The 19,566-nt window shown below is 36.2% G+C and overlaps 1 protein-coding gene across 4 annotated transcripts; it reads right to left on the reverse strand.

Moving 5' to 3' along the window:
- Positions 1-208: 208 nt before the first annotated feature.
- LOC131539382 (gastrula zinc finger protein XlCGF57.1-like) lies at positions 209-17,633 on the reverse strand. Of its 4 annotated transcripts, none has more exons than XM_058773948.1 (3): positions 17,533-17,633; positions 16,851-17,355; positions 209-4,568 (listed from the first exon to the last, which is right to left on the reverse strand). In XM_058773948.1, the coding sequence occupies exon 3, from the start codon at positions 4,208-4,210 to the stop codon at positions 2,720-2,722; it is 1,491 nt and encodes a 496-aa protein (XP_058629931.1). In that variant the 5' UTR covers positions 4,211-4,568; positions 16,851-17,355; positions 17,533-17,633; the 3' UTR covers positions 209-2,719. The 4 variants fall into 4 exon arrangements, with proteins under 4 accessions (XP_058629931.1, XP_058629930.1, XP_058629932.1 ...); XM_058773947.1 differs by having other exon boundaries at positions 17,436-17,551; XM_058773949.1 differs by having other exon boundaries at positions 17,491-17,543.
- Between the last annotated feature and the right edge of the window lie 1,933 nt (positions 17,634-19,566).

Genomic DNA, 19,566 nt, shown 5'->3' on the forward strand with positions numbered 1-19,566 from the left:
GTAGCAGAATCGATATTACAATTATTTGATCTGTCCGTCCACTGAGCAGACAATATAATTATTTATCAATTCTAGGAAAGATTATTTTCCTGGCCAAGGAACAATAGCCTTCCTACTTATACAGTGCTAGCAGTAGTTTAGCATGTAGCAAGGAGCAACATTCAGTGACTTCGAATCATGAACAGGACACAGAGACAATCAATCGTGAATATAAGGGATTTAATAAATGGGACTATAGCTAACATACAACTAAATTAAGCAAAATACATATAGAATGAAGGAATGTAAGGAAGAGCAAAAGAATGGCAGTATTTCACATCAATTAACCACAACCTAAATGAGAATCATCAGAGAATCAAAATTCACCTTCAAAGGGGTTCAAACTTAAACACGCATCTAAATAGTTGTAAACGGTTACTTGCATTGTTTTTGTTGCTGAATAAGAGTCCTGATGCAGTAGACAAGAGGCTCTTGATGATTTCTTTAGGAGTGAGCTGAAAATTTTCCTCTGGTTCTTCTGAAGATAGGAAAGTTCACAGCGAGTCCACAAAATTACTTGAAGGTAAAACTGCCAGAAGGTTAAACTCAAGAGGAGAGTTTTGGAGTGTGTCAGACCCAAAAAGAAGAGACTTTTGATAGTTCATAGCCGCACCCACCTTTTGGGTGGAGTTGCCAATCAGATGCATGAATTTTTAGGGGGAGAAACTTTCTTTGTCTCCGTTTATTGTCCATTTGCATTTTTATTGCTGGTCTGGAGAGTTGGTGCAGTTTTACTTCAAAGCATAATAAAAACTGTATGATGCATTTCACGATCACATAGTGTACATCATTGTTTGAGGAATAAAAAGATCATCAAATTGATAAGAAAGAAACCTCTAGAAGATATTAAAGCAGAAATACACTCATACACTTGAATATAGGCGTTTAAAGTCTAACTAATACAAGTAAAGGGTTGTGACTAGGTTAACATAATAGGGGAACATACATGCAACACATGCATATAGCAGATACATTATAACTGCTTAATTATGGCCTATATAAAGAAAATGTCTTAATGTGTGTTTGTGTGGGGGAGGGGGGGGGGAGGCTAAAGGGTCTCTTAAAACAAAGTGTAATGAGTCAATCAAATTATGTTATTTTGACTCTTAAAGGGGTCATCGGATGCCCATTTTCCACAAGTTAATATGATTCTTTAGGGTCTTAATGAAAAGCCTGTAATAAATTTTGGTTAAAATTTCTCAATGGTAGTGTAAAAAACACCATCTTTACACTGCCAAAATCAGTTCTGTTTTTCATCAAGCCATTCTAGTCCAAGTTGCTTTAAATGCAAATGAGCTCTGCTGATCCCACCCCTCTCTTTCGTGGGGTGACAAGCAGATGGTAAACTTCAGCCGCGAAACTTGCTAACTATCACATATCAGGAAAGGCGATTTGCAAGGATTCATAAAAAAACCTTATACTCACTTCTGTAGATGAAGCTGGATCATGAATGATTCACGCGAAAATAGATGTATTTATGTAGATCGGGATTGGCACATTCCCTTCAAAAATGAAAGTAGCGTTAATCCGCTCAGATGTCGGAAGTAAATGACGACTGCTATATTCATTATTACATCCAACAAAAAAAACATCAATCTCTTAATCTTAAAGCCATTCAGGTCTTCCCCTGCACCGGAGTCGACACAATAACGGATTGATGACAGCTCATTCAAGGCAGGTCTAAAGGTAAGACGGCCTTGTCAATCAACTATCATGGGAGCGGCCTGTGCGGAACTACGTTATTCTGACAGGAATCTTAGAACGGCCTGATCTGAAAAAGGGGATTTAAAAAAAAAAACACTGGGTGGATTTTTATCATTATAGGATGGATGTGTACACACACTTCCAACACACATTTATGTTCAAACTACTTGTAAAGTGACATGTTTTTTTTTTTTTTTTTAAGGGGTCATCGGATGCAAAATTCAGACTACAAATAGCTACCTGACCCTTCATTGCTTGCCGTCTTAAACAATGTGCATGCGGTCTTCAAGAAGGAAGGACTATCGACTGACAGAAGGTACTGCGAGTGTAAACAAACAATGGCTACCTAATGCTGTTTTTTTTTTTTTTTTTTTTTTTAAACTCTGGCCGTCTTGTCATCAGAAAAGGCCAAAAATGAACAAAATCCTGACAGTGAACACATACCTGGATTGCATGAAGAGGACAGTATGGACTATCAATACTCCAAAGAGAACTTAAGTTAAAATATGTTTTTATCTGAACTTTGTTCACTCTGTTGTAGTAGTCCCTTGAGGAAACATCATAAATGCAGGAGTATTGTTGTCATAGCTCTACTAACATTTCCTCCATTGTAAAAACTGGACACGCCTACATCCTGTTTCCATCCGGGTCACTGTCACTCGTGTCACCGGAAATGGCTGGCTCTCAATTGAAATTAATAGGATTGTGTTGCTTTGTCATTGCGTCGCTTGTAGTGTGAACATCTTTTTTTGTCACTATTTAAAAAAAAAAAAAGAAGCCTTTTCTCTTTCCTTTAATCTTTCCCTGTCTAGCTCATATTTATTTGAACAATGCCTGAAACTTGGTATTACAAGCACTGTGTCTGTTTGCCTATTTGAGATGAACTGGATAAAAGCTTCTGCTAAATGAATAAATATTAATGTAAATGTAAACTATCCACACTGAGATCAGCCGAAAGGCTTTACCTCACTATGAATTAACATGCGAGTCTCAAGGTATCCTTTACGTGTGAAAGACTTTCTGAAGAGTGAGTTACCAAATGAACATTAAGTTGTCCTTTCCGTGTAAAACACTTTCCACACTCAGAGCAGCTGAAAGACTTTATTCCAGCATGAATTAACATGTGCTGCTTAAGGTTTGTTTTACGTGTGAAAGTGTTTCCACACTGAGAGCAGCTGAAAGGCTTTTCTGGAGAGTGAATATGCAAATGATCCTTAAGTTGCCTTTTCTTTGTAAAACTCTTTCCACACTGAGAGCAGGTAAAAGGCTTTATTCCAGCATGAATTAACATGTGATTCTTAAGGTTAGTTTTACATGTGAAACTCTTTCCACACTGAGAGCAGCTGAAAGGCTTTATTCCAGTATGAATTAACATGTGATTCTCAAGGTCTGTTTTACGTGTGAAACTCTTTCCACACTCAGAGCAGCTGAAAGGCTTTATTCCAGTATGAATTAACATGTGATTCTCAAGTCTTGCTTTACATGTGAAAGACTTTCCACACTGAGAGCAGCTGAAAGGGTTTTCTGGAGAGTGAATATGTAAATGATCCTTAAGTTGACTTTTCTTTGTAAAACTCTTTCCACACTGAGAGCAGGTAAAAGGCTTTATTCCAGCATGAATTAACATGTGATTCTCAAGGCTTCCTTTACATGTGAAAGACTTTCCACACTGAGAGCAGCTGAAAGGGTTTTCTGGAGAGTGAATATGTAAATGGTCCTTAAGTTGCCTTTTCGTTGTAAAACTCTTTCCACACTGAGAGCAGGTAAAAGGCTTTATTCCAGCATGAATTAACATGTGATTCTCAAGTCTTGCTTTACATGTGAAAGACTTTCCACACTGAGAGCAGCTGAAAGGGTTTTCTGGAGAGTGAATATGTAAATGATCCTTAAGTTGACTTTTCTTTGTAAAACTCTTTCCACACTGAGAGCAGGTAAAAGGCTTTATTCCAGCATGAATTAACATATGATTCTCAAGGCTTCCTTTACATGTGAAAGACTTTCCACACTGAGAGCAGCTGAAAGGCTTTTCTGGAGAGTGAATATGCAAATGATCCTTAAGTTGCCTTTTCGTTGTAAAACTCTTTCCACACTGAGAGCAGGTAAAAGGCTTTATTCCAGCATGAATTAACATGTGATTCTTAAGTCTTGCTTTACATGTGAAAGACTTTCCACACTGAGAGCAGCTGAAAGGGTTTTCTGGAGAGTGAATATGTAAATGATCCTTAAGTTGACTTTTCTTTGTAAAACTCTTTCCACACTGAGAGCAGGTAAAAGGCTTTATTCCAGCATGAATTAACATATGATTCTCAAGGCTTCCTTTACATGTGAAAGACTTTCCACACTGAGAGCAGCTGAAAGGGTTTTCTGGAGAGTGAATATGCAAATGGTCCTTAAGTTGCCTTTTCGTTGTAAAACTCTTTCCACACTGAGAGCAGGTAAAAGGCTTTATTCCAGCATGAATTAACATGTGATTCTTAAGGTTTTGTTTATATCTGAAAGAGTTTCCACACTGAGAGCAGCTGAAAGGTTTTTCTGAGAGTGAATATGCAAATGAACCTTAAGTTGCCTTTTCGTTGTAAAACTCTTTCCACACTGAGAGCAGGTAAAAGGCTTTATTCCAGTATGAATTCTCATGTGATTCTTAAGGTTTTCTTTACGTGTGAAAGACTTCCCACACTGAGAGCAGCTGAAAGGCCTTTTGACGTCTGTTATTTGAATGCTGCAACTCACTGATTTTTCTCCAGCATTGACATCATGATCTTTCTGACACTGATGTTTCTTCTCCTCCTCATTCAGATCTTGTCCTTCTTTCACTTTCATCAGGCCTAAAAGGAATAAATAAGAATCAATTGGGACATTTGGGAAAAGAAAAACATTTGTGTACTAGGGCTGCAACAAATGATTATTTTGATCATCGATTAATCTAACGATTATTCGAATGATTAAAGGGGGTGCGCACACAATGCTGTTTCAGGCATTCAGAGTTGTTTACACTGTTAAAGAGTTGGATTCTCATCCTAAGCATGGACAAAGTTTCAAAAAATAATTTGGATGTATAATACAGTATTTCGGTGTCGAAAATCTTACTTCCGGGTTCGTACAAGTTTCTGAGGTTTTTTTCCGATTGTGGCTCTTCATGACGTAAATGAGGGTGGAACTCCTTATATGGTCATTTATCCCGTAAGAATGCACGGGACTTGTCAAGAGTCTTGAATTTATTAACTTTGACTTGAATTTATATTAATTTTCTTAAGACACAAAATTCGTCTAACATTAAATTTAACAAAGTAGGAAAAAGTATCACAGAGAAAACAAAAATGTACAAAAATCATATTTCTTAGTCTATTTTTATTATTGTCAGGATACAATTTGTTTAACATTTACAACACAATAGGAAAAAGTGCCCCAGAGAGAGAAAAAAAAGTGTAGGTTGTACAAAAATAGCCTATTAACAATTTTTATAAATCTTATCAAAATTCGTTTGAAATTTTTTCTGTTAAAGTAAGAAAAGTGTTGCAGAGAAAAATAAATAAATACGACATCTGTCATTTAAGATTATAAGCCAAGCAAAATATAAACAAAACAGTGTTGAACATCCTTCAAGGACACTCACATCCTTTGCTCCATCCTTATTCTGCTCTCACTCATCGACAACCTGTCTGTTCTGTCTGAAGTTTAAAGTTAATTGCATTAATAATCACTATATGATATAAACTTAATCTTTAAAATGTTATGGACATGACACAGCACTGAAGCATCCTGACCTCATAAATCCAAAAAGCATTGCTGTTTAGGCAAAGTGAGTTTATTTACTTTTCAGACAGGCCTCCATCTTTCTACAAAATACTTACTGTTGTCATAAATTAAAAATGGGCAGTCTTTAATCTCTAATTTGAAAACATATGAAACATTGAAAACAACCCCTCATATGTGGTGGATAAACAGCGATTTCCTTCAAATTTATATTAAAGCAAGTTGATGCAGTAAAATACAGACCTAAATGCACAAGTTAAACAGGGTTTTATTCTTTTGGTTAAAAACTTTATTTTTTCATGTTAAGGATGACTTTTGCATGGAATTGTCCACAAATTTATAAGGCAAAATTCTCATTAATTTACTAGAGCCACTACTAGAGGGGACTGTATAATAACACATAGAAGAAGTGCTTTTGGGCACTCAGTATTTTTTATAGAGCAGTACATAAAAGGAATACTATACCCATAGAAATAAGAAATATTACATCTCTTGGCTCTTTCTCCGAATCGATAAAAGGGTGGTTATTGGATAATCAAACATGTCTTCATAATTTAAAGTAGTGATTTCTTGTTTTGTATGTGTATTTGGTTAATTTAATTTTTTTCTCTTTGGTTTGTGACTATGTTTGCCAGAATACATGTTTTCTGTGTACTTGTGGACTTTTGTTTTTACCATCAACCTGCCAGGGACTGCAGATGAAAATTAGCCTGAATGGCTGAATCTGGCACATTCACATAGTAGACTTGTTTACTTGGTCAATTAATGTGAATTGTCCCTTTTAAAATAAAGAATAAAGAAAACTTTATGGTGCTTCATAACGTTTTTGTGCCTTTCGTGGGGCTTAACAATAACACAGAATAGTATATGCACAATATCGGATTTGGATCGGTCTCGTCTGACCAATACTCGATCCGGCAGACAACACTAGTTTCGGAGCCGATACCGATACAGAGTAGGCTATCTGACTGATGCATCCTTGGTGATAAGACATTTTATTTTTGGGTAAACTATTTTATTCACAACATAATCTCTTTTAAAATATCTTATCGAGTTATGATAATCAAAACAGAAAAACAAGTTGTAACTGAAAGTGACTCTGGTTTTTCATGTTTAAAGGCACAATATGTAAGTTTTTGCCGCTAGAGGTCGCATGTTCAAAACAATAACAAAGGCGAAGCTTGATAACGCTGTGTAGACGGGTGGAATGATGGGAGATGTCGTTTTCAGCATAGACATAAATATGGTTTTCACTATAAAGAGATGTATGGAATTCACAAATCATGTTCACAGATGAAGAAATGAATTACCTGTACCTTCCACAGTTATTCAAACAGCGAATAAATTATACAGAGAAAGCAAGCAAAGGACATTTATATTGTCTAAGAACATTATGACTGATTTCAGTCTAGTGCAAGATTACGCATTTAAAAAAAAAAAAAAAACCTCCCCATGTAATCAATAAAGCGGTCTATACACTGTTTGATGAATGAATCGCTTGCTTACAGCTAGTATTGTCAAAAGACCCGGTACTTCGGTACTAAAAAAAATGAAAACGTCACGGTACCAGGTTTTTTTAAGCAGCGGTGGTACAGAGTACCCGGTCAACCCGGTTCTTGACGCATACGGCCCTATCATTTCCATGATGCAGAAAACGCGGACGGAATCTCGGAATCCAGTTATAAAAACGGAATTTACAGTTTAGCACGGAATGTCACGGAATTTGTCAAAGTTTGGATGAATTAATCAAAAGTAGGTCATTACACTTAAAACAAAATCGCGACACGGACTAGTATCTGTAAATATTAAGCCGCAAAAGTCGATTCAGATGTGAATCCCGCATGTTCTGTGAGTCTCTGTGTGTGTGAATGAATGAATGGCAGAGACGCGTTTTTAACTACACGCACTGAAGCGCGCCTGACACTCGCGGTGATTTCAGCATCTGCCGTCTCAATGAAGACATATACATAAACAACATCTCCAGTACTGCTCTGATAGTCACTTCACAAGCATTTTACCATTTCATTTGAGTAAAACCAGCGTCATATCGTATAGCTACACACATAAATTTAAAGGTATTCACGGCAACCCGTCAAAAAAATGAAAAAAAATTATATTTATTTTTAAAGAAATAATCACAATATTCCTCAATATTTCAATAAATCCCCTTTATTTACCAAAAAAATAAAATGTGTTTAAATTTCATTAATTAAAAGACAAATTAAATTTGGGTGAAACTTTACTGTTTTTCATACTTTTATTACTTGCGGAAAAACTTGAGACACAATTTAAATAAGTATAAAGAATGGCATTGATTTTTGTACATTTTATTTTTGTTTGACTTTATTATTAAAAATAGTGTGTTTTTTAATAAGCATGTGGTACCGAGAACCGTGGATTTTCACTGGTATCGGTACCGAATACTGAAATTTTGGTACCGTGACAACACTACTTACATTTGCACTTGTTTATGGGAGAATTCGCGAGCTGAATTCAGGCAGCCTGTCAGTTTTAGTGATGCCTCATCTGAGCGCCTCTGATTGGCCATTGCATTCATAAGCTCAACAGACTCATGTGAGATTGGTTATAATGCGCTACACTGTAAAAACACAGATATAAATTTAATGCTGATATAAATTTAATGCTGCAGTCAATCATTTTATTTCAGCCATAATGGATTTACTTTAACTGTGCAGTGGTATTTTTGTCCACGCTTGTAGACTTTACAAGTTTGTTTGTTTGATTGTGTTTAATGCCATTCCAGCTTCTGTGGCTATTTTCACAGTGAGAAACTTTCACAGTGAGTTTTTAAAATTTATTTTTGCTAAAACTCCAAAACTGTATTTGGCTTAACTCTGTTAAAACTCTCTTCAAAAGAGAAAAAAAAATCCTCAATAAGTTGAGACCAGCACAATCCAATAAAACAAGCTTAATGGATAAAGGCATTCGGCAGAAAGAACATGTTGGAGGATCTTCCCCTAGTATTAAAAACTTGCGTGTCATCCTGGAATGACCAATTCTACAGCAGGTATAAACAATCTGGTCCCATCGGTTAGAAATTGTTTTTGTTTTTTTCCAACATTGGGACTAATTTCATGGAGTTTAATCATTGTATATAGATCCCACTCTGTTTGCCATGTTATTAAAGCTGCAGTCCCTAAGTTTTGCCATCTCTGTTTGAAAACCTGGAATTGCAAGCTGCTCATCTTGTTTGCATGGGGTTGTGTTCCGGCACAGCTCCAGCATGGATGAATCTAATGTTTTGAGGAGTATGTGTGGCAGTCAGTCACCGCACCGGTGTGCGTATTTACTGTACTTCGCAATCACAGATTCTAGCCTATGTCTTGGAATATCTGACCCAAATAAGAATTTTCACCGGATATTGTCATCTGAACAAGTAACAAGTCTGCCACGTTTGTTCTGACCAACTGAGGGAAAACAGCATTACTATTAATCGCACTACCATATGGTGATTAAATCTATCGATCGCTTAGCTCATATCACATCAAACCATGCAAATTATTATACATCAGCATTGCGTGACTATGAGTATAGTATGTATTAGCGTGTAGATTTCAATTTCTGTACAGTCTTGTCATACCATTCGAATTTCATATTAAGAAATTATTTTAACCCAAAAAGCCTTCCAACTGGTTTTCTTTAAAATACAAATCTTGTGTAATCCCAGGCTATCTGTAATCAGAAGCACATTTAAAAATGGAATATAATTTAATTTCATTCACATGTTTCATATGTTTACAGACATGACGTAATGACAGTGCCATGCTTGAATTTCCCACGAAAACCTACCCATACCACTCAAATTAGAAAACATTATTATAAGCTTACCGTTGGGAATCGGGCTAAAGTAAGGCAATAGTTTTGAACACTGGCTGGTTATGTACTTGCTCAAATATTGATTTTTGATCATTTTTAACCAAAAAAATAGTTACGAACTGCAGCTTTAACATGAGAAGAAATTATTGGTTTTAAATCCATAGGAGGTACAGCACAAATTTTCAGATCCACCAATAATGCTGCTTTTTCAGCAGAAACGGCTTCCTCATTGCCTTTTATTCCACAGTGCCCAGACACCCAACAAAACCAGATATTAAAATTATGATCCTCTAGTGCAGACGTTTGTAAAAAAAAATCATTACAAGTTCTGGATGATTCATAATTGCGTGATTATGAACGTGGTTTTGTGCAGATTTACCGCTTGTTACAGAACCAGCTTTACTGACAAGATTCACATGAATATATTGCATATAAATCGCATGTGACTTATCGTGCAGCCCTGTATGTAAATATATGCTGTGCGCTTTCCCCTCAATAATGAAATAAACACAACAAAAACAGCTTGTCAGTGAACTATGGCTCTGTGTAGCAAATGCCGCTCCATGTGAAAGCACGCACGTGATGGAGATTTACTGCTCACTACAGAACCGGCTTTACAGACAAGATGCGCATGAATATATCGCATATATCGCACGTGACTTATCGTGCAGCCCTATTTACATATTCATCCAAACGCCGTTCAGCAGCTTGAGGTTTGGCTGCGTTTGCTCTGAAGCGCTGTATGAGATTAAACGAATACTCAACAACAAAAATACTTGTCAACAATTTGTTAGTGTCGGTGTTGTCAATAATGTAGACAACTCATTTTAGCCCTATTGTGTACAGATGTCAAAACTGTCCCCGTTCACACAGATCCATGAAAACGACTAAAAACACTGCATTATGCTGACAGGCCAGTAGTTGGCGATGTCACTTCGTAAAGAAACACTACTCATCTATAGGTTGAACGTAATACAAATGCGCGTGATGTTACTGCTATCTACAGGGAATCTGCAGGTATTAGCACTTCAAATTAAATAATTTAAAGGGGTCATGACCTGCATTTATTATTATTATTATTGTATAATGTTCTTACATAGAAATAAATGATGATTGCAGTCTCTGAATTGTACACTCTGTTACTTACAGCCATCATGAAAAGTGTTAAATATAGCGTTATATTTAGATCTCCCATCTACTCCCATCACATGAAAGGATTGAGATTGTAAGTAGAGTGTCATTGGTCCATTTGAGAGATAGGTGGTGGTAATAAGGACTGAACGATTAATTGCATTTGCAACTTGAAGAGTGATCGATGTATCGCATCAAAGTACGGCGAGAGAAAGCATAAGGAGACGTCCGCTCTCTTATAGCTCTCGCGGTCCTCTGACACATAACGATCGATCTAAGCAGCGCTGCTTCAAGTCGAACACACCAGAGGAAGCATCAAGTTGGCACGCTACAGCAGTTTTCCTCCAAAACTTGATATTTAGCCCCTGAAATGCGACGCTTACCAGGGAAACCCCTTCAAAAAATGTGTATTTTACCCCCCGGAATTAGATTTTACCATTGGACACCCCTCAAAACACGTTTGTGCTAGTTTTGAGTAGCAATTGGCCAGGTTTTGTTGTGAAAACCTGGCACGCTACACGTGGAAATGTTTGAAAGCGTATATACAGTATGAACGTAGGCTACTTCAAAATGGCACGTGGAAGACTTCGACCTTATGATAATATAGGCTATATAATAAGGATATATATATATATATATATATATAAAAGTTTTCCTTAATTATTTATTTAAAGTCTGTCTAAAGTTAACAGACAGCGTTTAAAAAGTGCAATCCACATGTTTACATATGTTTATTACAGTGATTTTGAATGACCTAAATACGGAGTGTGGTAAAGCAAGTTGGAAGTTCAACAAATCAGTCAATATACTACTGTGATTGTAGTTGTTAAATAAAAGTATCATTCATATCAATTCATGCATCATCTAATTTCATCATAACATATAGGCCTGACCTACAGAAGAGAACATTTATGTTTAATCTATCTAATATCGTGTTGGTTATACTATACAATGAATTATTGCTTGTCTTTGTTGAATAATACAGAATATAAAAAGCTTTTTAAAAAATTGCATATTAAATTGCAATATTGGTTAAAAAAAAAAAATTGCAATTAGATTATTTTCCAAAATCGTTCAGCCCTAGTGGTAATGCACTTATAAGTCTGCAATCCGCCGTAAAGCAAGATGACGACGTGTCATGCGCTAGCTGTTGTGAAGGCCCTCAGGACAGTTAGACATAATAGGGGGTGATCGGAGGTAAAAAAAAAAAAACAATAGAAATACAGTTCAGTTTCTTGCACAGACCAATCGTTTCATGTCTTTAGACCTCAATGAATTGTCACAAGCTGCAGGGTTTCATTTGGTTTTGTCTGTGTATGTTATTTTGACTCTCAAAGCCGTGAGTCCCATTAACTGCCATTATATAACTGACAGACTGCAACGGTTTGAGTTAAAAATCTTTGTTTGTGTTAGGGTTGTGCCGATAGACAATAGTATCGTGTATCGACGATAGTAAGAGTTATCAATGAGTGCGTTTACATGGACCCTCTTAATGCGATTATGATGAGATTTTGGCGATATTGCGATTAATCTTTACCTCATGTAAACGCAATACTTCGATCTAAATAATACGATTAAGCTCATAATCTCGGCAAGCATAATCGTATTAACATAGGTGGCACGTACACCGATTTTAATTGAAATACACAGGCATGTAAACACCTTAATCGCAGCATTACCGCTCTGACCAAAGTGCGCATGCGCTTGTGACATGCACCTGTAATAATACGGACATTAGAAACGATGGAGGGGAAGAAAGCATCGCATTCTGAGGAAAACACAACAAGCTGCCAGCAGTCTCTGTTCCTTACCCTCATCCAGAAACGGCGAGCAGAACGCGACGGCAGCATATAGTTAAATTCTATCACATTTCTATGGAGCCGAAAAAGCGTGGAATACAGCCATACAAAATCATTATGCATTAGACGTAAATAAATTAAAACAGCCACCAACACTGCTCTTCGCTGAGTCCATCATTTGTGCTGTCCAGTGGGGTATGTGAATAATGGCAGTAAAAAAATTAACCACAATTCTTAGCGAATAATAAGAATAATGGAAATTGCATGTAAACGGGAGTAAGAGCTTTGCTCTTGACATGTAAACATCATAATGCGATTAAGTCCTTACTCTGATTATTGGAAATAATCGCAATATTCGTGCGCATGTAAACGCAGTCATTGATAACAGATGTTTTTGTCGATAATCAAGACAATATTAGGCTCATTCTCCTATTAATGTATAAAACTATTATTATTATTATTATTATTAGGTGGCATATTATTATTATATTATTACTATTTTTATAAAATTGCCCCGCTATTTCACCTCAGTACCGCACTTCACACATACGCGCAAATGAGGATTAGGCTTCTCCTCCTCATTGGAAAGGTTTTAAAACGGACTCCATCCATCCAAATATTGGGTCCATCCAATTCTAAAATATAGAGAGGACGGAGAGTTCCTCTCCTTATTAAGGAACAGCGGGATTATCACGAGCAATTCAAAGTTTACTTCAGGATGTTAGTGGCTCAGTTTGATGCTTTGCTAGCGATACTAGAGCCACATATTAAAAAGAAGACCACCAATTTATGTGAACTCCGTGTGCTTTGCGCTGCGAGATGAAGTGAATGAACTTGACAATTGCCATTCTGGATTTTGGCGTTCACTTGTACGGTGGCTCTGAACTGTCAAAACACCTCTCAAAATGCTTGCCACGGATGCAAAAAACACAAAAAAAAATCTAACCTGATCCAAATTTTTTTATGAATATGAATGACATAACGTGAGGTCGTACACTGCCCTCCAAAAGTTTGGAAACACCCTAGAAAAGTGGGGTTTTGGACAATATCAGCATAAATCCTTATTTTTTGGTGCAAATACATTAACGTAACTTGACATTATCATTGAAGACCAGCAATAATAATTTTCATTTTGATTACATACCCCTTTGATTACATGCCCCTTTGCCAGCTGTGATGTCTGGTTACTGGTTTAAACTTGGCCCAGGTTAAAAGATTTTTGGGTCAGCACAACTTCATAGCTTCAACAATTGATTGCCAATTATGTTTAGAATACAATGATCTAATTAGAACACAATTTAGGTCAGATAGTTTACAAATAGCTCTTGCCAATCAAATGACTTGTTTGGCCCATTTTATAGAGAGTTTCCTTGTATCCAGTGTCCATGTAATAAAATATATTTTCATAGTTTGTGTTGTCCCTTATCAGTGCAAAATTAATCGCAAATTAAAAAGGATTCATTCCAATATTGTCCAAAACAGTTTCCAAACCTTTGGAGGGCAGTGTATTTATTTTTCAACGTGCAAAAATTTTGGATGGAAATTTCGGACTCTGTGTGCAATGACCTGAAGCCCACATCAAAATTGAACTGCAGGGTGATAAAGCTTTATTTACAGATCATGTCGAGAGTGCTAAAAGAGACATCTTTTAGACATCTTTTCTTGAACAGAATGAACATGACGAAACTGCATCGTCACCAGCATTTTGTTTTCTTTACAGCACATTAACGAAAAACATTGATGCTTATTCTTCATCATCGTTGTTATAAAAAATATGGAGTTAATAAGTTATCAGTCTAAAACAGGGCTCTTCATGGGGTGCACGGTCCGGAGCACTGTATGACTGATTTATGCATTTAATTTAACTTTACTCCAAAAATATGAACTTACCTGAAAATACTTTTAACTTTAATGTGTTCTTTTATATCCAATATTTAGTGTTAAACTGTTGGTCTTTAAAATAAATCTACTTTTGATTTTCACCTTAACTGATATTTAGACTGATAACTTCCACACTGATGCACGATAATATCGTGTATCGGCGATCTCACAGGCTGGTGATATGACGATATGAAAAATGACCATATCGCCCAACACTAGTTTGTGTTCTACTGAAGAAACAAAGTCACCTACATCTTGGATGCCCTGGGGGTAAGCAGATAAACATCACATTTTTAATTTTGGGTCAACTATCCCTTTAAGTTTGATCACTGCCTTGATTTAGCTACTAACTAGGGCTGGGCGATATATCGCTTGCGATATGCATGCGCATCTCGTCAGTAAAGCCAGTTCCTTGATTAGTGGTAAATCTCCATCACCTGTTTTCAAATGGAGCGGCATTTCATACACAGAGCCGTAGTTCACTGACAAGCTACGCAATATCGTGTTCATTCATAATGAATGCGATATTGCGTAGCTTGTGCCACCTATTGTTGTGGGTGTATTATTGACATGTCAAAGACTAGACCCTGAATAGAAGATGACCGCATTTTCTCAGATGTATTTCCAAGAAAAACATAGTCTTATATTCGGTTCAAAACAGTACACATCAGGAATCACACCTGCACACTAGGTGGCGCTGACCAGCAATGCATTTTTTCCTCATGTAGCCTATGTATCTTGCATATGGCTTTTGTATTGTTCGCTGCTCAATATACAGGATTAAATTAAGATAAATAACTTTAGGTTCTTCATCAGAAACACAAACTATCCATAATGCTTACAAGAATGCATCTGAAAATATAACTAGAGGTACAAACAGCATCAAGCTACATTTCAAAATGTATGTAATTATTAATGTTTTTGCTCAAACCCCACTTTAAAGGGGTGGTCTAATGGGTTTTTTCAAAGGCTTGATTGTGTTTATGGGGTGCACAGCAACATGTGTTCATGCTTAGTTTAAAAAATAAATTGCATTATTTTTTATAATAGACTGAATAATACCTGCTTGTCATAAACATCCTTTATTGTTATAAAAATACAGTGAGCTGCATAAAAACATACAGATTAATTTAACTTTATAAATCATGTCATATTTGCTTTCATATTTCACGTGTAGAAAAGTGTTTCTCTACTACTATTATTATTATTTATACATTATTATATTATTTATTTTTTATCTAAGCTCAAATCTGTTTGGACGGCCTGTTTCAACGTGGAGTGACAGGACGAAAAAAAAAAATGCTTTTTCGCTGGTGTGAATAGCCCCATTAAGGGATCTATTGTTTCGATTTAAAAGCGTTGTGTGAAAAGCCATTGAAAAGCATGTTTGCAAAACTATTAGAATCCACAGTGAAAATGTACTGAACAAGCAAATAATGGTTGAAATTGAAAATAAGCTGCAGGCATTATCCTGGCAGGAGGCTGAGGAGGTGTTCCTTCGTGGCCCTACTTATCACCCTAGGTATGCTTGTAATTTGCATTTGCAAAAAAATGTTTATTATTACACAGTATTTTTGACAATGGCATTCATCTTTTATTTTAGTGAAGTTGAGGAATTTGACTGGGTGATTGCAAAAAGAATGAGAAAAGAAGCAACATTTGCCTACCAGAAAGTAATTATTTTACCTTATGCATTTACATTACATTTTACATTTATTCATTTAGCAGACGCTTTTATCCAAAGCGACTTATAAATGAGGAGGTTTTTTGAATGCAATTGAAGACGAAAATAAAGTCACTAACAATTCTTTCTTCCTTTTTTCTTTGCTTTCTCCTGTTTACAGCAAGATGACAGTGATTAAGGCGATCGTTAAATAAAGTACAGAATTGTTTATTATTGGTGTTTTGTCTATTATTTGAGTTTTGCTTCACATTCAAAATATCAAAAAACAGGTTTTGTAATGTTAGCATGGTATAATGTTAATTAGACCATTATATGTTGAACTGAAAGAAAAAATGGAATTTGAAACATTGTACAAAAACAAACATTGTAGCAATATAATATCACATAATATTTTTCAGAAGATAGTTCAATCTGTATGTGTATCCCTTACATCAATAATTTCCTTTCAATTACACCCACGCTCAAAAAATAAATACTGGGTAATTAGTTAGTTTGAGAACACAATGATTTTTTTTGCCACATGCATTAAGCAGGGAACGCAAATATTTATTTGGATAACTTTAAATAAAAAGAGACCGTAATACTGCATTCTAATGTTTTCAATGGCATCTGGGTGCGGTTGGATAACGGTGTTATACGATCTTCCGAACAGCAGGAGGCGCTGTCTCGAAAAACGAGGGGTCTGAGAATGCGGGACTGTGGATGCAGCAGGCTCCGAGTCTGCAGCTTCATAATGTTGAAAATAACCGTCTCCAATATTTAGAATTTGGACTGCAATACCCATTTCAACCACTCGGTGTCAATCCTACATACAGCACCTTTAAAATTTGTCTTCTACTAACGTAAAAACAAATTCAGTCTTACACGCTCCGAGTTCAACAAAAATAAAGTCAAAGAGTATTCCTCAGTGTCGGATGCATTTCTGTTAGAAACAGGTCTTGTTTTTACAAGAATCTGCAGACTAAAGCTTTGCTTAAGTACCACAAACATTCATTAAAGATGAATTAAGAATAAACACAAACCTCCTTGTTCCTCGTGTTTTATTCTGCAGGTTTCTGGTTCCTCGTGTTTTATTCTCCAGGTTTCTGGTTCCTCGTGTTTTATTCTCCAGGTTTCTGGTTCCTCGTGTTTTATTCTCCAGGTTTCTGGTTCCTCGTGTTTTATTCTCCAGGTTTCTGGTTCCTCGTGTTTTATTCTCCAGGTTTCTGGTTCCTCGTGTTTTATGCTCCAGGTTTCTGGTTCCTCGTGTTTTATGCTCCAGGTTTCTGGTTCCTCATGTTTTATGCTCCTGGTTTCTGGTTCCTCGTGTTTTATGCTCCAGGTTTCTGGTTCCTCATGTTTTATGCTCCTGGTTTCTGGTTCCTCGTGTTTTATGCTCCAGGTTTCTGGTTCCTCGTGTTTTATTCTCCATGTTTCTGGTTCACTCGTGTTCTCCTCACTCTCCTCTTTAACAAACACCATCTTCACAGTAGATCTCAGTTCAGATGATACTCCTCCAGATATTCCTGCTTCAACACTTAGTCACGACTGTGAGGATGAGAATATTACAGAGATTTACTGACCTGATTCAAAAACTGTATTTTTATATTAACAGAAACATTTCTAACAGTTTGTATTAAATCAGCATCACGACAAAACAACAGGAGCGCGGTGAAACTGAACTTCTTCCTCTGAGGTTTAATGGTGTTTGTCAAACAAACGGACGTGTTTTAGCGCCACCCGCTGGACTGGAGTGAAGCGGCGAGAGGAAGGAATTATTTAAAGCCGATCTGCTCACATAAATGAAAATGAGAGACTCGCATGGTATTTGATCAGTCTTCGTGTGTGAGGATTAGAGAAAAACGAGCGAATTATTACTCAAATATTTCAATGAAAATGACACAACGTTGCAGCCTGTAAATATGGAAAGGGTAGTTTTTGTCTTAATTTCCATATTTCCATAATAATATTAATAATAAACAAACAAAAAAGTGGTGCTCTTTATTTTTAAAAGTTTCATGATCATAGTCAGTTTTTACAAACTGTAAAATTGTTGCAATTAATGTAGATATTTAAAAAAATCAAACTATATTAAGATTCATATGGACATGTTAGGCTATTGTATAGCTATTTACAGCGTTTTTGTATTATTGATGTTTTATCCATGTCACATTGTGAGAAATAACAGTCTAACACTTAGGCTTTTATCATATATCCTGACTCAAATAATGTGTTTCTAAGCAAACACTGAGAATAAAGTGAGATCTGCTGATGAACCTGAATCTTGTTGAATGAGTGTTGATCGTCTGAGGCTCATCAATATTAACAGCGCTGCTGAAAAGACTCTTTATTTCATGTCAATAGTTCCTGTTTTCACCTCATTTATTATGCTGATGTCTTCAATGAAATGAGTTTTAAGTGGCAATTTACAAGAGATCTGGTGTCATACTGAGGGTATTTGTTGGTTGAAAATCTGTAGACAACATTACATTGTTTATATTATGCTGTGAAAACGATCCCAGGGGCCCGTTTCAGAAAGGAGGTTAAGTGAAAACTCTGAGTATGTTAACCCTGAAATGAGGGAAACTCTGGGTTTTCCATTTCAAAATGGGAGGTTTGTCAAACCTGAGAAAGCAGGGTAAATCAAGCCCGTTTCTGAAAGAGAGGTAATTTATACTCAGAGTCAGTTACCGTGGTAACTTACTCTGTGAACCTAACCTGGTCGGGAGCAGGTTTTCTTTGGTAAACCCGGAGTTTCTTTCCGTCTCCTCCCTCTTCTTATAGTGTTAGCGAAGTTTAAATACCTTCGTTCATTCACGCTGCAAAACTGATTTTCTTACTGAGTATTTTTGTCTTATTTCAAGTACAAATATGCAAAAATTCTTAATATCCATTTTATATATGAAAAATGGTCTACATTTAGTCTTGTTTCCTGGGGGATTTTCCTGTGCATATTACATAAAACAAGTAAAATTGTCCGCCATAGGGTAAGAAAAATAATCTTAATGCAAACAGAAACAAGAATATTTTTAATTTCTTACCCCATTGGCAGATAATTTGCAAAATAAGAAAAATGCACTTCAAAACATCGGAGATGCAGAGCACATTATAAGTCCGCTGTATGCAGATTTTAAGGAAAGTGTGCATCCCTCTCACACTCATTCTGAGAATTATTTCCTGGGCACAAATCCGTCAAAGAGAAGTTTCTCAGGACTGTAAGTCAGTGGTGTAAAAATCAGTTTAAATTAGGCTAATCTGATAAATAACATTCACTTGATAACATCTTTCTGTGATGTCTGAAAGTAACCCAATAATCATAATTTCCTTCGGGATTTCCAGTGTGGTTGGATGCATTGATGACACACATATCTCCACCATCACACCTTCTGAAAATTAAACTAATTACTGTATGGAATAGAAGGATGCCAGATGGAGGGGTAGTACGAGCTGTAACCACCACCACAGCTGTTAAATAAAAAAAATTATCATCTTTATTTTCTAATACAAAAGCAAAAGTTATTCTATTTTAGAAATCTTCCAATACTTGACCATCTCCTCTTCATCTGTCAGTGGTGCTGGTGCAGGTTCTCCCTCTGCCTTCTTGCTGTCAACAAGTCAGTAGTTAATCTTATTAAGAAATGTAACAGGTTGGATTAGAGAATATTTAATTATGTGAAAAGAGTGTTAGACTATGTGGAAAAAGCTGCAGCGCATTGAAATAGACATTGAATGATATTTAATGTCAATTGTTTGTAAAGT

This window comes from Onychostoma macrolepis, chromosome 04 (genome assembly GCF_012432095.1).
Source record: "Onychostoma macrolepis isolate SWU-2019 chromosome 04, ASM1243209v1, whole genome shotgun sequence".
Classification (NCBI taxonomy): Eukaryota; Metazoa; Chordata; class Actinopteri; order Cypriniformes; family Cyprinidae; genus Onychostoma; species Onychostoma macrolepis.

What these genes read in the sequence shown, in the direction of transcription:
- LOC131539382 (XM_058773948.1), bottom strand. Translation starts at nt 4,210, where the DNA reads ATGTTAATTCATGCTGGAATAAAGCCTTTTACCTGCTCTCAGTGTGGA.